The 15599-nt window shown below is 33.8% G+C and overlaps 1 protein-coding gene across 3 annotated transcripts in view; it reads left to right on the forward strand.

Moving 5' to 3' along the window:
- The window catches only part of DPH6 (diphthamine biosynthesis 6), a 192737-nt gene that overhangs the window by 44436 nt on the left and 132702 nt on the right, over positions 1-15599 (forward strand). For all 3 annotated transcript variants that reach the window (XM_063398831.1, XM_063398829.1, XM_063398832.1), the window contains exons 5-6: positions 1992-2110; positions 14060-14121. In XM_063398831.1, the coding sequence (XP_063254901.1) occupies positions 1992-2110; positions 14060-14121 (181 nt within the window). The remainder of the gene's footprint in view (positions 1-1991; positions 2111-14059; positions 14122-15599) is intronic.

Raw genomic sequence — 15599 nt, forward strand, 5'->3', positions numbered from 1 at the left:
TTTTCTTACTTTTTTCACCTCTGAAACCATGTATTCCTTAGTAAAAATCTAGTAGAGACTAGATTTATATCTATATACCTGATTGTTCTTCAGGTATCTCTTAATCTGTTGAAAATGCTCAGAGCTTTGGTATGAAAATAGTTGAGTAGGTTCAGTTTTTTGAGTTCGATACGAAGCTCACTCAGTTCCAATGACTACAGTGTTGTGGTCAAGTTCCTCTAGTTTTCACCAGTGTTTTGATATAGAGGAACATCCTGTGACTTATTATCAGGAATTAGATACAAGAGAATCTTTCTGTGCACATCTTCTGTTAATTCTCTGGAATCTAAAATCTGTTATTATTAATCAGGAGCCTCCATTTGTCATTCCTGTTGTGCACGAAAGTCTATACAGAATGTAATTCTTTTAAGAGTCTTAATTTTAAAAGAGCATTATGTAAGGGTAGTTGTGTCTGTTATGTAGGCCAGTATTTGATCTGAAAAAGATTTTCACTGTACATGTCTGATGAAATGCAAAACCACCTTGTGTTAAAACTCATAATTATAGTTTCATGAGTTCATTAATTATTTGTTGATGATGAAAGCAAGTATCTGGAATCGTTTATGAACTGTAGGAACGGTGAAATTAATGCTATGTCAATTCAGCTCATGTCAGCAAGTTACAGGGCACATTTGTTTTCTTTACAGTTTACATAGATAAATTGCAGTCAGAAGTAACTCCTTTTTCTTTTCCTTTATACTTAAACATTTTAATATTTGCCTCGCATGTTAGTAGGATAGATCACTTTTGTTGATTGTGAGTTTTACATCTTTACCACAGCTAAACGATTGACAGGAAGTCACAGTATTTCAAACAGGCATGATTATTTCCAAGGTTGCTCTGTAGTAAAATACTTTACATTGATCTGTAGACTTAGCCTTTGCAGTAAGGTTGTTTCATATGAACCATACCAGTTAATTCAGCTATTTTTTTAGCTGAAGTTCGGCACGTAAGTAGTTATTTTCCATTCAGAGCTGCTAAATAACTCTACTGCAAAACCTAGTGCTCTGTTAAAACTTATCAAAGTAGTAAGAAAATCAGTCAGATTATATGGATGCTAGCTATACCTTTACATGTCAACATTAAACATACATTTAACTTTATTGTCTTGACAATCACTCTAGTGGGTCTAACATATGGAGGAATGACCATATATGTCATGGAGGAAGACCATGGAGGAAGACCATTAATTAGAAAAAACATGATAATTGACAAATAAAGTTAAATCTTAAGTGCTCTGAACTAGTTCCACAGTTAAATTTTTAAATTTTTCGGAGCTAGACTTTACATACTTAATCACCAACTGATGGTTCTCGACAATTTACAGAAATGTTACCTATCAATAATGGAAATTAGTGGTTCTCTTATGTGATCAAATGCTGTGTATCAAATGCTGTCTATATATGATATGTATCAAAACAAATTATTAACTTTACAGTAACAAGTTGTTAATTTGTATCACAAGCTGTGTATATATTCCTGAATGATTCTTTTCTTGGGTGTTGATCCAAATCATCAACAAATTCAGCATATTGTACTAGTGACGTGTGCCACATTTATCACAGAGCAGTAACTTTGTCCTTAGCTGTGTTCACAAAAGTGATGATTTCCTAAGGTGCTAATTGCTTTGTGTCCCAAAAGGTTTAGGAACACATTTTGTTACAGCTTTACTTATGTTCCCATGCAAATCTGTTTACCTCAGTGAGCTGTGTCTTATGTAGATGAATTATGGTCAGAATAAGTTTTTTTTTCTTTTTTAAATTATATATGTAATATTCATATTTATAATTAAATATATGAATAGTAAAGTGATGTAATTAAAATCATAGAGGAAAATTATTTCAGGATAGGAAAAGAAATAATTTTCATTAAATTTTCATTAATTTTACACTGATAATACTGTGTAAAAGCATAATACTTTGCCTTATCCAATTTTTTTGTTTATGTTTAAGGTGCAGAAGGCTTAATCTTCAGCCTTTAGCTTACCTCTGGCATCGGAACCAGGAAGAACTGCTTAAAGAAATGATATCATCTAATGTTCAAGCCATAATCATAAAAGTGGCAGCTTTTGGTATGTATTCAGATTCTGAGCAATATTGTCTACTGAAATTTCCCATGGACAAATCCACAACAAAACAGAGGAAAACAGAACTTTTGTTGCATGGTTTAGGATAGGAAATGTTAAGATCAAGAAAATGATAAAAAATGACTCAGTACAAGTCATGATGTCTGAATAATTAATTTAACAGGATGCAATTCATTCTTAAAGGAGATGTGGAAAAGCTGGGAAGTAGTTCTTCCTAACGTAGTCATTAAATTCCTCTCATTTTTTTTTTGTTCTGGTTTGGTTTTGATTTGCAGTAAAGATGCATGTATAATTCAGTAGTTCACAGTATTGTCATTTATCGATGATACAGGCTGGTGACTAGACAATATTATAAAGCAACCGTGAAAGTTTTAATAGAAATACATCAAGTTAATATCAAACAAGATATAATTGTGAGGCCAAAATATTTTGTGTAACACAGACTTGGAGTTGGTAAATCATAAGAGCAAACAGAAATAATTCATTATTGCTTCTAAATTTTTTTGGTATTAAAAATGTAGTTGCTTAGCATACCAGAAAATCAATGTCTTTTCATTATCAGCTATATAAAATGAAGTTACAAAACTTGAAGCAAATCAATATGAAAGTTAGCCTATCTGTTTACTGCTGGAATGTCAAAAATGTAAGGTCAAAGGAAGTTTTATAGGAAGGCTTATGGAATGATGTGCTCTAAAAGCCTAAGGAGCACATGAGAGGCGTGTTAATAATACAATATATTCATTTCAGGCCTCTATGAAGTTTTCTATTTCAGAGTAGCAAATGAGTTTTTAAGCACAATGTTTTCTTTTGGGGTTGACTATTAATTTGTAGTCCACTGTAGCAAACAGTGGTTTGTATCATAGGAGTGGCATCAATGGTTAAAGATATATATATACGAAAAATAGTGTTGCATAATCTTTCATTAGAAGTCCAATGGCTGGTTTAAATGAGCAACTTTCCCATTAAATACCTAATCTCTCTTTCTCTCAAAGAATGCTTTATAATAAAGTAAATTCTCCTTCATTGTTAACCAAGATTTGAATTATAATCCCCTTAGACTGGGTGGATTAAATTAATTTTTAAAAGTTAATTATTTTTAAAATTTTATTTATATCTCTTTATCTGGTATCATTTCTAACTAGTTTTTACAGTGTCATTATGATGGCCTTGCTTTATTGTTATTTAGGATCTGCTAGGGCTGAGAGAAGGATTAGAATGATTAGAAATACCACATGCTGTCATTCATTTACAGGTAACAAACAATATAATTTATTAGCATTTGCCTGAATTTTGGGAGGTCAGTAACAAATATATAGGAATTGAATGCCATGCTTTCTACTACTTCTACTTGGTTTTAAATTGGAAAAAAAGAGGAAAAGTTTCTAAAATAATTGTTTTCAGGCCATGTAAAGTGTATTTATATATTTATATTTCCATAAAATAGAATACATTTGTTGCTTATACTGGCATGAAGAAAAATTGAAGTTCACGAAGCGTATGTAACGTTTTTTCACATCAGAATTTTTTTTTTTTGAGAAAATTTATGATTTAAATAATAGCTTAAACTGTTTCCCAAATAGACATCATTGATGACCTGTCATGCCTGAAGCAAGATAAGCTTGTCTTTTGTATTCTACAGTCTTAAAAAAACTTAAAATGCACTGGTTAGTGCACAAAGAGTGCTTTGTGAACTATTCATTGGAAGAGCGAATACCATAAATACTTGTAGATAGCAATTAGATAGAAAATCACTCCGAGTTATTTTTCCTTTTTATTTTTTTGGCTACAGGTAAAAGAAAGATCTTATCAGAGTCAATTTCTCACCTGCCTCAGGCAGAGGTAATTAGATGTAAGCAAATTTAATGGAGCTTTTGTGCTCTGGGGCCATTCTGTAATGCTTTAATAATTGCATGCCTTATTAAAGTGGATTTAAGGTATGAAGGCTGTTTAACATATCAAGTGGCAAAGAAGATAAGATACAGTTTAACTTTTTGCCTTTTAGATTAATAATCAAAGCTAAACTGCAATGAAAATATTTAAAATAACAGATTTAAGAGTCTGAAGGGTAATGCATTAGGTGACACATTGTACAGTTGTTAATGCAAGAAGCAAATCTGTAACCTGAGCTTGACATTCATCAGTGCTGGCATTCTTGTACACCCACCTTGTCCTGTTTTCCATTAACTCAGTGCCGCTATTGACAAGGTAAAAGCCTGTCGTTTTATGTAGAAAACACATAATTATGCAAGTAAATGAGCATTAGTTTAGTACATTTCCCTAAATCCACCGTTACAAATTAATACCATAAACTCTGCCAGTGGCAAGAGTTTTCTATCTCAGAGTAGTGTAGTTTTCCAGATGGGATGCCAATTGCTCTCACTTATATGCAAAAAAAGTATTGTTAGCAACCTTTTTCACATGCCTTCTGTTGATCTATAAGTAGATCAGCTTTCTTTCCTTTAGAGTTCATTTCAGAAGCTTTAATGATGAGAGAAAAACATTCAATGATCTAGCAGCAAACCTGAGCACTATATATATGTTTAAAAGCTACTTATGAATGTTTATCTTTAGTGCCATTTTCTTACTGCTAAAGATACCTGTATGATACATCATACTTTTTTCTTTGAAATATATCCCCCTTCAGTGGAAATCCAGAAATTTAGAATGAGGTTACTCAGTAACAGCTAAAATTGATGCTATTACTAATTATTTTTAACAAGTGTGTGCCTGAAAATACAGTAATATCCATTGCTGATGTGGCACATTGTAATTATAGCACTGTTTAATAGAACAGTTGTGTAATATAACACATAAGAAGATGCATTTTTGATCTCCTTTCTTTTTGGTTGTGTTTTACAGATTAACTAATACTAGTTAACTTGCAGAATAGTATATAATAGATTTGACTTTAAATCTTGGTAACTTTCTATATTGGTCTTAACTGTGTCTCATTCTAAAGCAAATTGTTTCCACTGCAATACAAGGTGTAATACATAAAGTGAGGGAAGGAGGAAGGTTACATTAGGAAGGAATCTTTGAGTTCCTTACACCACGATCCTTAGTAAAACTTGATGTTCAAGTTAATTTGCTTTCAGTTTACTTATATAGTTAACCATACCTAAATCTTAAGTATTAACACTAAAACTTAAGTACCTCTATACTTTTTAAGATATGACAAATTTCATTTCTTATATATATAAGAATATACTTGATTTTATGTCATGCAGTTAAAGTAGTTTTCGCACAATGTTTCTAGATTTTCTTGAAGTTTCAAAAGTAGCGTGTATACTGAGGAAGTTAAGTGCATGCTGTTGCCTTGGGAATGGGGGGTTGTGTGGAATTACTTCTTCAATGTTTCAGTTAGAATTAGAATGTAAACTCAAATTCCTATATTTTAGGGGATTAATATGCATTTATTTGCTTTATACATTACAGCTTCTTCCCAGTTTTGTTATAGTAAACTAATCCTTAATTATTTAATTAAGTACCTGAAAAAACCCACTTGTTATTATGAGATCAGATAAATGAAACATTAATTTGAAAAAGAAAAAACTCTGATTAGATGATTAAATTATGTTTCTAACTTCTAGCTGCTCTTTGGACCACATTAAAGAAATGATACCATAGCACTGTTCAACTGTTGAACATTAATAAAAGCTGAAACTTTGAATCAGGGCTGATCAGCCTACATATGAAGTGGAGCTCTTTTATTTCATGACTGCATTCTTTATCTTGAAGGTCCAGCTGCTGTGAGCTATCCAGCTGCTGTCCAGCTGTAAGCTGCTGCTTATAGACATTCTACATTCCCAGCCATGGGTAGAGTTAAAATCACAGGGTCTGTGGAAACCTAAATTCTGAAGTGGTATGGACCTTAGTTAGTTACCCAGCCTATTTCCCAATGGAGTAATGAGTCTTTAGGGAGCCATTGCCATCTCATGTCTGTCAGGAAAGCCTAAGTTTTCAAACAAATATTCCAAAAGTTAGTTGGCCCTTTAGAGTTTAAGTGCATTTGACACTATTGCTCTTGGCTTGTTCCCTAATATGTTTGTCTATCGTCCCATTTATCACCATAATTCATGTTGTTTGTGATTAAAAAAAAAAAAAAGATACCACACCTGTTTGTTCACCAGACATTGCATGAAAGGACTTGGAAACACTTATAAAAACAGAGGAGCCATTTTATGTCAGGCCATTTTTTCCTGATGGAAAAGTTTCACACAGGAAAAGATCAACACAGATAAATGGAAATTGGATGCAAGTCTGGAATTCAAAAACAATTAGCTTGGGATTTAAGATGTGGTGCAACAGAAGTGAGTAAGAGAAAAGAGAACTAGAAATGGAGTTAAAGTAAAGAAAAACTTTGATTCATAGTTGAAAATTTAGGAAAATAAGATGAGAAAATATCTTTGCATTTAGAATGGGACTTGCCTTGATGCTTGTATCTGAATTACAAATACTTTGTTACCAGTGTAAAGATGAGGTTTCAGAAAGATTTTAATGCATATATGATGTATAAAGAAATGTTTGAAAATAAAGTGTTAGAGAAAAAGAAGAAATGAGGGTTTGCATAAGTCCGTTTAGAAACAAGTTAGAGAGAAATATGATTCCCTTTTTGCTAACTCTGAGCCTATACATTGGAAAATGGGAAGCATGTTGTTGTCATAACCGAAAACAGGAGTTAGAAGGAAGAGTAAGGGAATGTGCCTGAAAACAGAGGAGTAGTTGAAAGCTGACATTATTGAGTGCTTATTAAGGAGATGTCACAGGCAGACAAAGCAGGAAAGAGATGGCTTAAGAGTGGAAAGATCTCTTTACAGTTTGGGGTGATCATATCGTCTAAAGGAAAATGTAAATGGAAGCAGCAGGCTAAGGGCACACTATTAGGCATTTAAAGTGAAACAGGAAAGGATGTATAGGCTATGGTGAAAAAGAGGAATAGTCAGAACTTGGAGCTGGAAAATAGTGGAAGAAAAAGAGCTTAGGAAGAGATGTCAGAAGCAGTAATAATCTTAACAATATGAAAATCAAGGTACAAGTGATGTATTTTTAATATTAGATTACTTGCTGCTTTTTAATGTTTGATACAATTTAAATTCTGATGCCCATTTTTTTTTCTAAGACTTTACAGTCTTAGGTGCTGAAACAGGACATAAGCTCAGACCTTTAAAGGCATATCTGTGTAGTTAGAACCATAGATTTGCTTTTCAGCAAATAGTTTGCTTTTCAGCTCACTCTGAGTCGAAGTTTTGCAGGACTTCTTACCCAATCTGATTCTTTATTTCTGCTCTGGCCTTTTACACCTTTTGCAGCTATCTATTGCTTCGCTGCCAGAAGCCTCTGTTGATCCATTTGGATGGATCAACAAATTTTACCAGTTGCACCACACCTCTTTCTCTTCCACGGAATGAAATTTCAATTATTTCTACAAAGCTTGCTAGAGCTAGAACTGTTCAAAGTATGAAATACTAGACTTCTGTACCAGGGACGAAATAGCCCATAATTTTTATTAACACCACATCATGTGGTGCTAGATTGGTTGAACAATTTGAATTAAATAGAATATTAATAAGCAAACAGTGCTCTCAAGATATTCTGTTAAAAAAAATTATATCAGGAAAGTCCTATGAACTGAAATTTTAATAATTTTTGATATAAATTTTTAGGTCCATTGTAAGTCCTGAGAAGAAGTTGACTCAGTCACTACTTTAAATGAGATGAACCATTTGCTGCATTTGATTAAAAGTAGTTTAATGCTGTTATTGAGCAATTATACAGTTCTTCCACAATCTTTTTCAATACAACATTTTAGAGAAGAACCTTCTGAAATTCTACAAGAGCAAATGCAGGGTCCTGTTCCTGGGGAGGAATAACCCCATGGACCAGCACAGACTGAGGGCTATCCTGCTGGAAAGCAGCTCTGTGGTGGGAATCAAACAAACCCTCCCTGAGCCAGCAGTGTGTCCCTGTGGCCAAGAAGGCCAATGGGATCCTGGGCTGTGTTAGGAAGAGCATTGGCAGCAGATTGAGGGAGGGGATCCTGCCCCTCTACTCAACCCTGGAGACACCTGACCTGGAGTGCTGTGTCCAGTTCTGGGCTCCTCAGGACAAGAGCTACTGGAGTAGGTTTAGTGGAGAGTGACAAAGATGACTAAGGGTGTGGAACATCTCTTCTACAAGGAAAGGCTGAGAGCTGGGCCTGTTCAGCCTTAAGAAGAGATGACTGAGATGACTAACTCATCTCAGTATCTAAATGTCTGAAGTGGGGGGAGACAGAGGATGGATCCAGGCTCTTCTCAGTGGTACTGAGCAATAGGACAGGAGACAGTAGGCAGAAACTGAGTCGCAGAAAGTTCCATCTGATCATGAGGAAGAACCTCTGTACTGTTTGGGTGACTGAGCACTGGAACAGATTGTCCAGAGAAGGTGTGGAGTCTCTCTCACTGGAGATATTCAGGAGCTGTCTGGGCATAATCCTGTGCCATGTGTCTAGGATGGCCTTGCTTGAGCAGGGAGGTTGGAGCAGATGACCCACTGTGGTCCCTTCCAACCTGACCCATTCTGCAATTCTGTGGTTTTGGAAAAGAATCTGATTTATTGCCTTATTATCTGATAAAATGGTACAAAATTTCTTCAAAGATTTATTGACTATTCTGTTCTTGAAATGACAGAGCTAAATTACTTTGAATCCTAGATTCAACTGGAACACAAGTATCTTTGATGTTAAAAAAGTCATAAGAGATTACAGATAATACTACTTCAATAAAGTTTTAGATCCTTTTACCTCTCAGAATTCTAAAATTTTATGACATCAGACTAACCTAGCTTAGAAAATACTTGAAGAATGTTGAAGAAGGAAGATAAACCTACATCTCAGTTAAACTGCACTGGAAACATATGCTAGAATCACTTTGAGATTAATGTCTTACTACTTTATCACTTAGCTTGAAAAGATTTACTATATCTACAGTATGTCTATAGGTTCCATCCCCGTATAGTTCCCATGCTGGATAAACTATCAAATACCAAAAAAAAGGAAGGGGGAGTGGAAGAGAAGTAGATGCATAATCAAGTCATATGATTTTTTTCTCTTTTATACAATAAATTAGAAGTATATTTATCTCAAATATTTTAGAGGAGCAGTAATACCCAGTTTTCATTGCACCTTTCGTTACTTTAATACAAAAGTTAAGCAGTTTTTTAATTTTTTTTTTTAATTTATTTTTTTTATTTTTTTGGAAAAGGAAAACCAAGGAATCCATCCAGTTCACCATTGTTAACACAGCCTTTCATGTGTGAAAGCTTTGAGGAAGTTAAGAATGAACCTGTCAAGTTATGCTGCCAGACAAAAAGTTCACTTCCCAGCTCTTCATAGAAATGAAAGCTAAATATGACAACAGGGAAAATTTACCTCAGGGCAACTTAAGGTATAGATTTACAGCTCAAGAATATCTGTGTGGCATGTGCACTGCTAGTTGGTGAAGGTTATAAAACATTCCTGCACTCCTCCATAGTAAGCCTATGTTACCAGCTAATGCTGTTGTGTGAGGGCTTTCCTGTGTTATTAGAAACATTCTCCTCTATTCTGGACTGTATAAAGAATAGCACCTGACCCTCCTTCTGAAAATTGCTGATTCTGTATTGTTCACTTAGGGGAAAAAAAAAGGACACGTTTAAAATAGAGGAATATACCTTCAAAAATAGTCCTATTTTCTCAGTTCCAGTTCTAGCACGGGTGATTGCTTTATCTTTTATACTCTTTTGCTTTCTGTATGTATTTCTTTACTTTGTAGGTCCTATCATCTTATTGTTAACCTTGTTTTCTCCATGATAAAGAGGTTGAGAGGAAAGAAACTAGTTTTGGTTGTAGAAAACCAGTCTTTCATTGCCTCTTTTCTTATTCAAAATTCTAAATAATTCTGCTCTTGGTGAGCAGCTGATTAGGATCTTTCCAGAAACTTTTTTTGCACATTATACAGCCCTACGCCATGAGAAGTTAACTCTTAGTCGCTGACATTCATAGTGATGGCAGTTACTACTCTTCTCAGTATTACTTCTCAGGAAGTCAGGAAAAAAATGGGAATTTCATGTTCCTGTAACTTTAAAATAGGTTCTTTTTTTTTTTCTCTAAAAGCCTATGCTAATTTTATGAGTATGATATTTCAAGAAGAAAATTTTAATATCAATTTTTGAGACTTGTTTTTAACCTTATTTTATGGAAGAAGTCACTTAGTAGTAACAAGATTGAGTTTTTGAATTGTAGGGTTGATTAGTCAGGAAAGGCTGGAGTATTTTCCCCCCTATATTATCAACAGATAATGATAAATTCATACTTTATTGATGTGTGTGTGTGGTAGTGATTCTTTTACAATGTGTTCATCTTTTACGGGTTAGAGTTTGGTTCAGTGTAGCTTTCAGAAGATATTTATATAGTGCCATTTCTTAAAACTGGTAATTATATTTTATTTTTTTTATTTGAAATTTTACTAAGAAGTCAAAATAGAATTTTTTATTTTAAAAGACTTTCTTTAGAATCCAGGTAATTTTAAAATTCTGAACATGTATGAAAAATGTTCTTGTTAGTCAGATAAGGATTTAGAATATGTGGATTTTTTTTACCTGAGTGTAATGCCATGAAAATGTAACTTGGATTTCTAATGGTCTTGATAAATGCAAGTAATATCAGGTAGTTGCCCCTCAAGTGAGGGCTTTATTCTATACTAATACATATATACAAAGAGAGCCATTTAAAATATGGTTCCTTTGCATAACTCAACAGTAGTGAAATGCCTTCTAGTGTTCTTTTTTCCACCACAGAGCAAAGCCATGAATTTCTGCCCCAATCTCTTGATACTGCTGCAGTTCTCTACATTTGTGGCTGTGCATAAGAGCATTCTGCAACCATTTTTGATATCTACAGGAAGGAGTTCTGCTCCTGTCAGTGGATTTATCAGGAATTACAGATGGAGTAGAAATTACTTTGAATTATCCCATTTGTGCTATTGCTTACTGATTTTACAGTCAAACTAGGCTACAAAACTGGAGGTGAAAGCACAATATTTTTTTACTGAGCACTGTTAAAAACACTGTTATCAAATTTTTTGAGATGTTTCCGTCATCATGTACTAGTCACTCTCAAAGAAATAAAGCCCCACTTGCTCTCTTGGCAGCACATAATAAATTGATGGATGTAGTTCAGTTGGGGAGTTAAAAATGCATAGAAAATAATGGGCCATAACATTCTAGGGTTAACATTTATTCATAGATGATGCAATTAAATAAAACAGGCATTAACTTCAAGGTCAGTCAGGGAAGTAATAAAAGTGAATATTTTAATTGAATTCTAATTGCCTCCCATTGATACGTGTAAGTTAAATAAAATAGATGTCAGTCCTGCAAATTATAGTTCCCTTCCTAATTAATTTTTAATTCTACATAGAGTCATCCAGGCCCTGGACCTTGTTGTTGGTTTATCCATCCATTCAGCTTTCTTCACATCTAGTTCCCTTGAGGAGAAATTGGCGGGATGCAGTACTAAGAATTTACAATAAATTGTTCTTCTCATAAGTCTAAGCCACTTTTAGACTCTGAATCAATAAAGAAAATTGTACCAAATAGAAGTATAGGTTTTAAAAATATGTTTTGTAAGTATGGTTTCCAAAATACTTTATTATACTGATTCTAGCAACAGACATACAGCTTCATCTATGCACGTATAGATGCAGTGGAGATTTGAGATGTGGATTACTGGTTCTGCACATTGAAAGTTACGTTGGTTCCTGATGCCTTTACCAGACAGTCTCTATTCACTCACAATATAAAGCTATTGGAAACCAAAAGAAATAGTGTGTTTCAAAAGAAATGCAAGCTGTCCAAAAATAGGATTCTGCTGAGAAACAGCAAGGGTACATTGCACGTCACAGATTTTCATGTAGGTGGGGGATGTTACTGAAGAGTTTACCGATAGTGTATACATAGGCAATTTATTTGTATTTCATCAACTATTTGTATCCTCGTTTCTTTTAAATTATTGGTTTGCATTCATTACTGCTCAGAATAGAAGATATGTCCGTATTACCAAAGAGAACCTTGTGAAAGAGGTAATATTTTAGTGTGTCTTTTTCTGACAACTTTGTCCCTTCTCATATGTCTGTAATGTATCCCTTGGTTTGAATTTAGAGGAAATCAATCTGATTTTATCAAGGAGAGAGAGGTTACTTATTTTAGGAAAACAATTATATAGAAGAATATTAATATAAATGTGTGAAATGGTACTGTAATACAATACTCATTCATTTACGTCAAGAGAAATGGCTTGTTTGGCTTAATACCTATCCCATTATAATCAAGGACAGAATGCTAACCTGATGTAAGTTGAAAGAGATCACCAGAACCATTTGAATTATTGAAATTGAATTAATATATTTCAAAACTATTTCCACAAGAATAAATTATCATCGTATATCTAGCACATACCTTTTTAGTCTGTTAATAAAAAGCAATAAACCAATACAAAAAGGGAATAGAGGCAGGAAAAAACCTCAGTCTTTTTAAACTTTAATTATTAAGCAGTTTTACAAGCATTCCCCTAGATGGTAAGGGATTTTTTAATGTGCTTTAATGAAATATTTAAAAACTTTCATAGTGTTTTGAAATCTCATTCCCTCTAACTTGTTTTAGTTTCACAGGAATTTAAATATACCAAGATCACGATTGTAAAAATTAAGAGACATATTAGCTATTTTAACTCAGCAATGACTTTATATAATAGTGTACTGTACATTTATATAACAGCTTTCATCATCAACAATCTGAAGTGCTTTACAAGGTACATATTTTAGAAATAGCTTCTGAATGGAGTAATTTTGGTGGCAGCTCTTTAATGATACCTATTACTGTATCATGCAGTAGAGTAGGAAAAAATAGACTAGTATTGTATCAGTACAAAAAGAAGCCCAAACCACAATAATTAAAAGTAGTAAAAAATGGGATAACTAAAAATTTCTCAGTGTTTCTTCAGTTTCAGGAGTTAGCATTTTGTTTTTTCTCATTTGCTTCATGTGGGAAGACCTTGTGACTACATTGTATCACATCCAACTAGCATATTTATTTGGTTGAAGATGTCAGCTTTTGAAACAGTTGTTCCTGGATTATTTTATCCCACTGCTCATTTTTGCCAGTTACTTGATTTGTCCTGGGAAGTGACCGTTAGCTGCCATGAGCTGCCCAAAATCAAAAAGTCAAGTAGTTGAAACAGCAATACATAGGAGCAAGTTAGAACAGCTGTCAAGTGTTAATATTGCTTACTTTTTCACAAAGAAAAATAAATCAAAATGTAGACATCATACAGAATATTTTGTGATGGATCAAAAGGTACAACATTCAATACATTGTGTAAGTCTGAGTTTTCTTTGTATCTCCATCCTTTTTAATCTTACATTTTATATGTGCATAAAACACACAAAGAATGGGATTTGGCAAAAGAACATTTCATTATGGAAAACAGTCTGTGTCCCTTCCAGTTGCAGGAAGTATAAAAAAAAAATTGTATTTTAATTTTGTAGGTATCTACAAAGGCAACCTCTGACTTAAAGAGGCAGTACCCTTGTAGTATTTTTATTACCATGGACCTATGTGTTTACTTCACTGGTTAGTGAAATTTGTAAGAAAGGGAAACAATAGCTTTTCCACTTGACATGCAGTGAAATGGTAACTAGCTTTCTTTTTCCATGAACCTGGAAAATATTTGCCTAAAGGTTAGAGAAAATGCTGACTCATGCTGTGTATTTTCTTTAGGATACTAATTATTTTAGGTAATGTGGAGTTTCTAAGGAAGATATAATATATTTTAAAAAGAAAAACAAAAATTAAGATTTCTTGATGTCATCAGAGTACTTAATAAGAAACATTTTTTACAGTTTTTGGGTTTTTTTGCAGGTTTAGATCCAGATAAACATCTAGGAAAAACTCTAGGTGAAATGGAGCCTATTCTTTTGGAGGTGAGTATAACTTAAAGAATATTCATATAGCTAAACTTGCAGGTAAACGGAAACACAAGCAGAAATTCAGTAAAATTAACCTAATAAAAATTACTTACTTTCATAAATTAAGTGTTAACCCAAAGTTTAGCTTTGTACACAGAATATAAGCCTTTGCCTAAACACTTTTCATATGAAAAAATTATTTCTTTACATAGTTCACAGTGTTACCATCTTTAAAACTAACTAAAGGCATGAAACCTCAATATTGCAGGAACACTAAATGGTCTATCAATATGATAAAGCTAAATAATTGGTAGTTAGAGACTTTGACAGCAAGAAATAGTGGCAAAATCATAGGTGATACAAAACTTGCCCAAGGATTCCTATTTGCAGGTTTCCTACTATTTATACAATCCAACTGCATACAGTAGGGTCGTTAAAAGTGGAATAAGAGGTCTATTCCTGAGGATGTATTTAATTCTGTGCAAGGGATTGTGTGTCCTCAAACCAGGATAATGCTTGTTGGCAGAGCTAGTAGATTTATTTAAAGAAAAATCATTCAACTAGGGGAAAAAAAAAATACCAGGTTTTGTACTTGAGGCTTCTTTGAGTTTGATGTAGGAGCATCAAACATCAAGCTAAGTAAATTTTAAGAGTTCTGAAATTATGTTTTCATGTATTGTCTGTGACAATGCTAGTTTACCACAATTCCTTGTCCTTGAGCTTGTTATGTACGTACAATGATTGCATGTCTATTAAAAGGGTCTTGATGTAACTTTTAGTGTAGGCTGTCTAAATGTCCACAAAATGATGTCCTGAAAGTATTTTCCCCCCTATATTAATATGGGGGGGAATTTCCCCCCATATTAGGGCGGGGATTTTCCCCCCTATGTTAATCTGGGTAGTTACTGGTCAGCCTGGCTTCGTAAATAATTTGTTTTGGAAGAGTTAAGGGTATGGCAAACTTGCAGAAGAGAAAGAAAAGGTAACCAGAACTTCAAAAATCTCTTCCTCCTCAGAGACAGAGGAGTTACATAGCAATTATATCTTGAGTTTAACTCATTTTTTTTAGTTCTTTACATGGAGAGGAGAAGATAAGTAATTGCTCCTTAGCAAAGCTGGAAAGGAATAATTAAGTCCATAACATTCAAATAACCTTACCTGAAGAGATGATGTTGGTCTGTTCTTAACTTTAGGTTTGTTGCTTCAGACCTGGAGAATCTGCCCAGAAATCTTCCCTCTCCTCCTCCCTGGCCCTCTGCTATGTAAACTAGTTGTTATACAATCCCATTCATGATCTTTTTTTGGAAGTCTTGTTTCACTTATTTCTTCAAATCATCTCAACATTCTGCATTCACTGAAACCTTCCGTAATCAAAATTCAAGTTGCAGCCTCAGTGGAGGCTCAGCTGGGTAACTACTCACCTGAGTTGAGTCAGCAGTCTCGATTTCTTTAAAACATGCTCAGCAATTATTGCAATTTTAATTGTGCTAATA

The sequence above is a fragment of the Prinia subflava genome, chromosome 5 (genome assembly GCF_021018805.1).
Source record: "Prinia subflava isolate CZ2003 ecotype Zambia chromosome 5, Cam_Psub_1.2, whole genome shotgun sequence".
Lineage (NCBI taxonomy): Eukaryota > Metazoa > Chordata > Aves > Passeriformes > Cisticolidae > Prinia > Prinia subflava.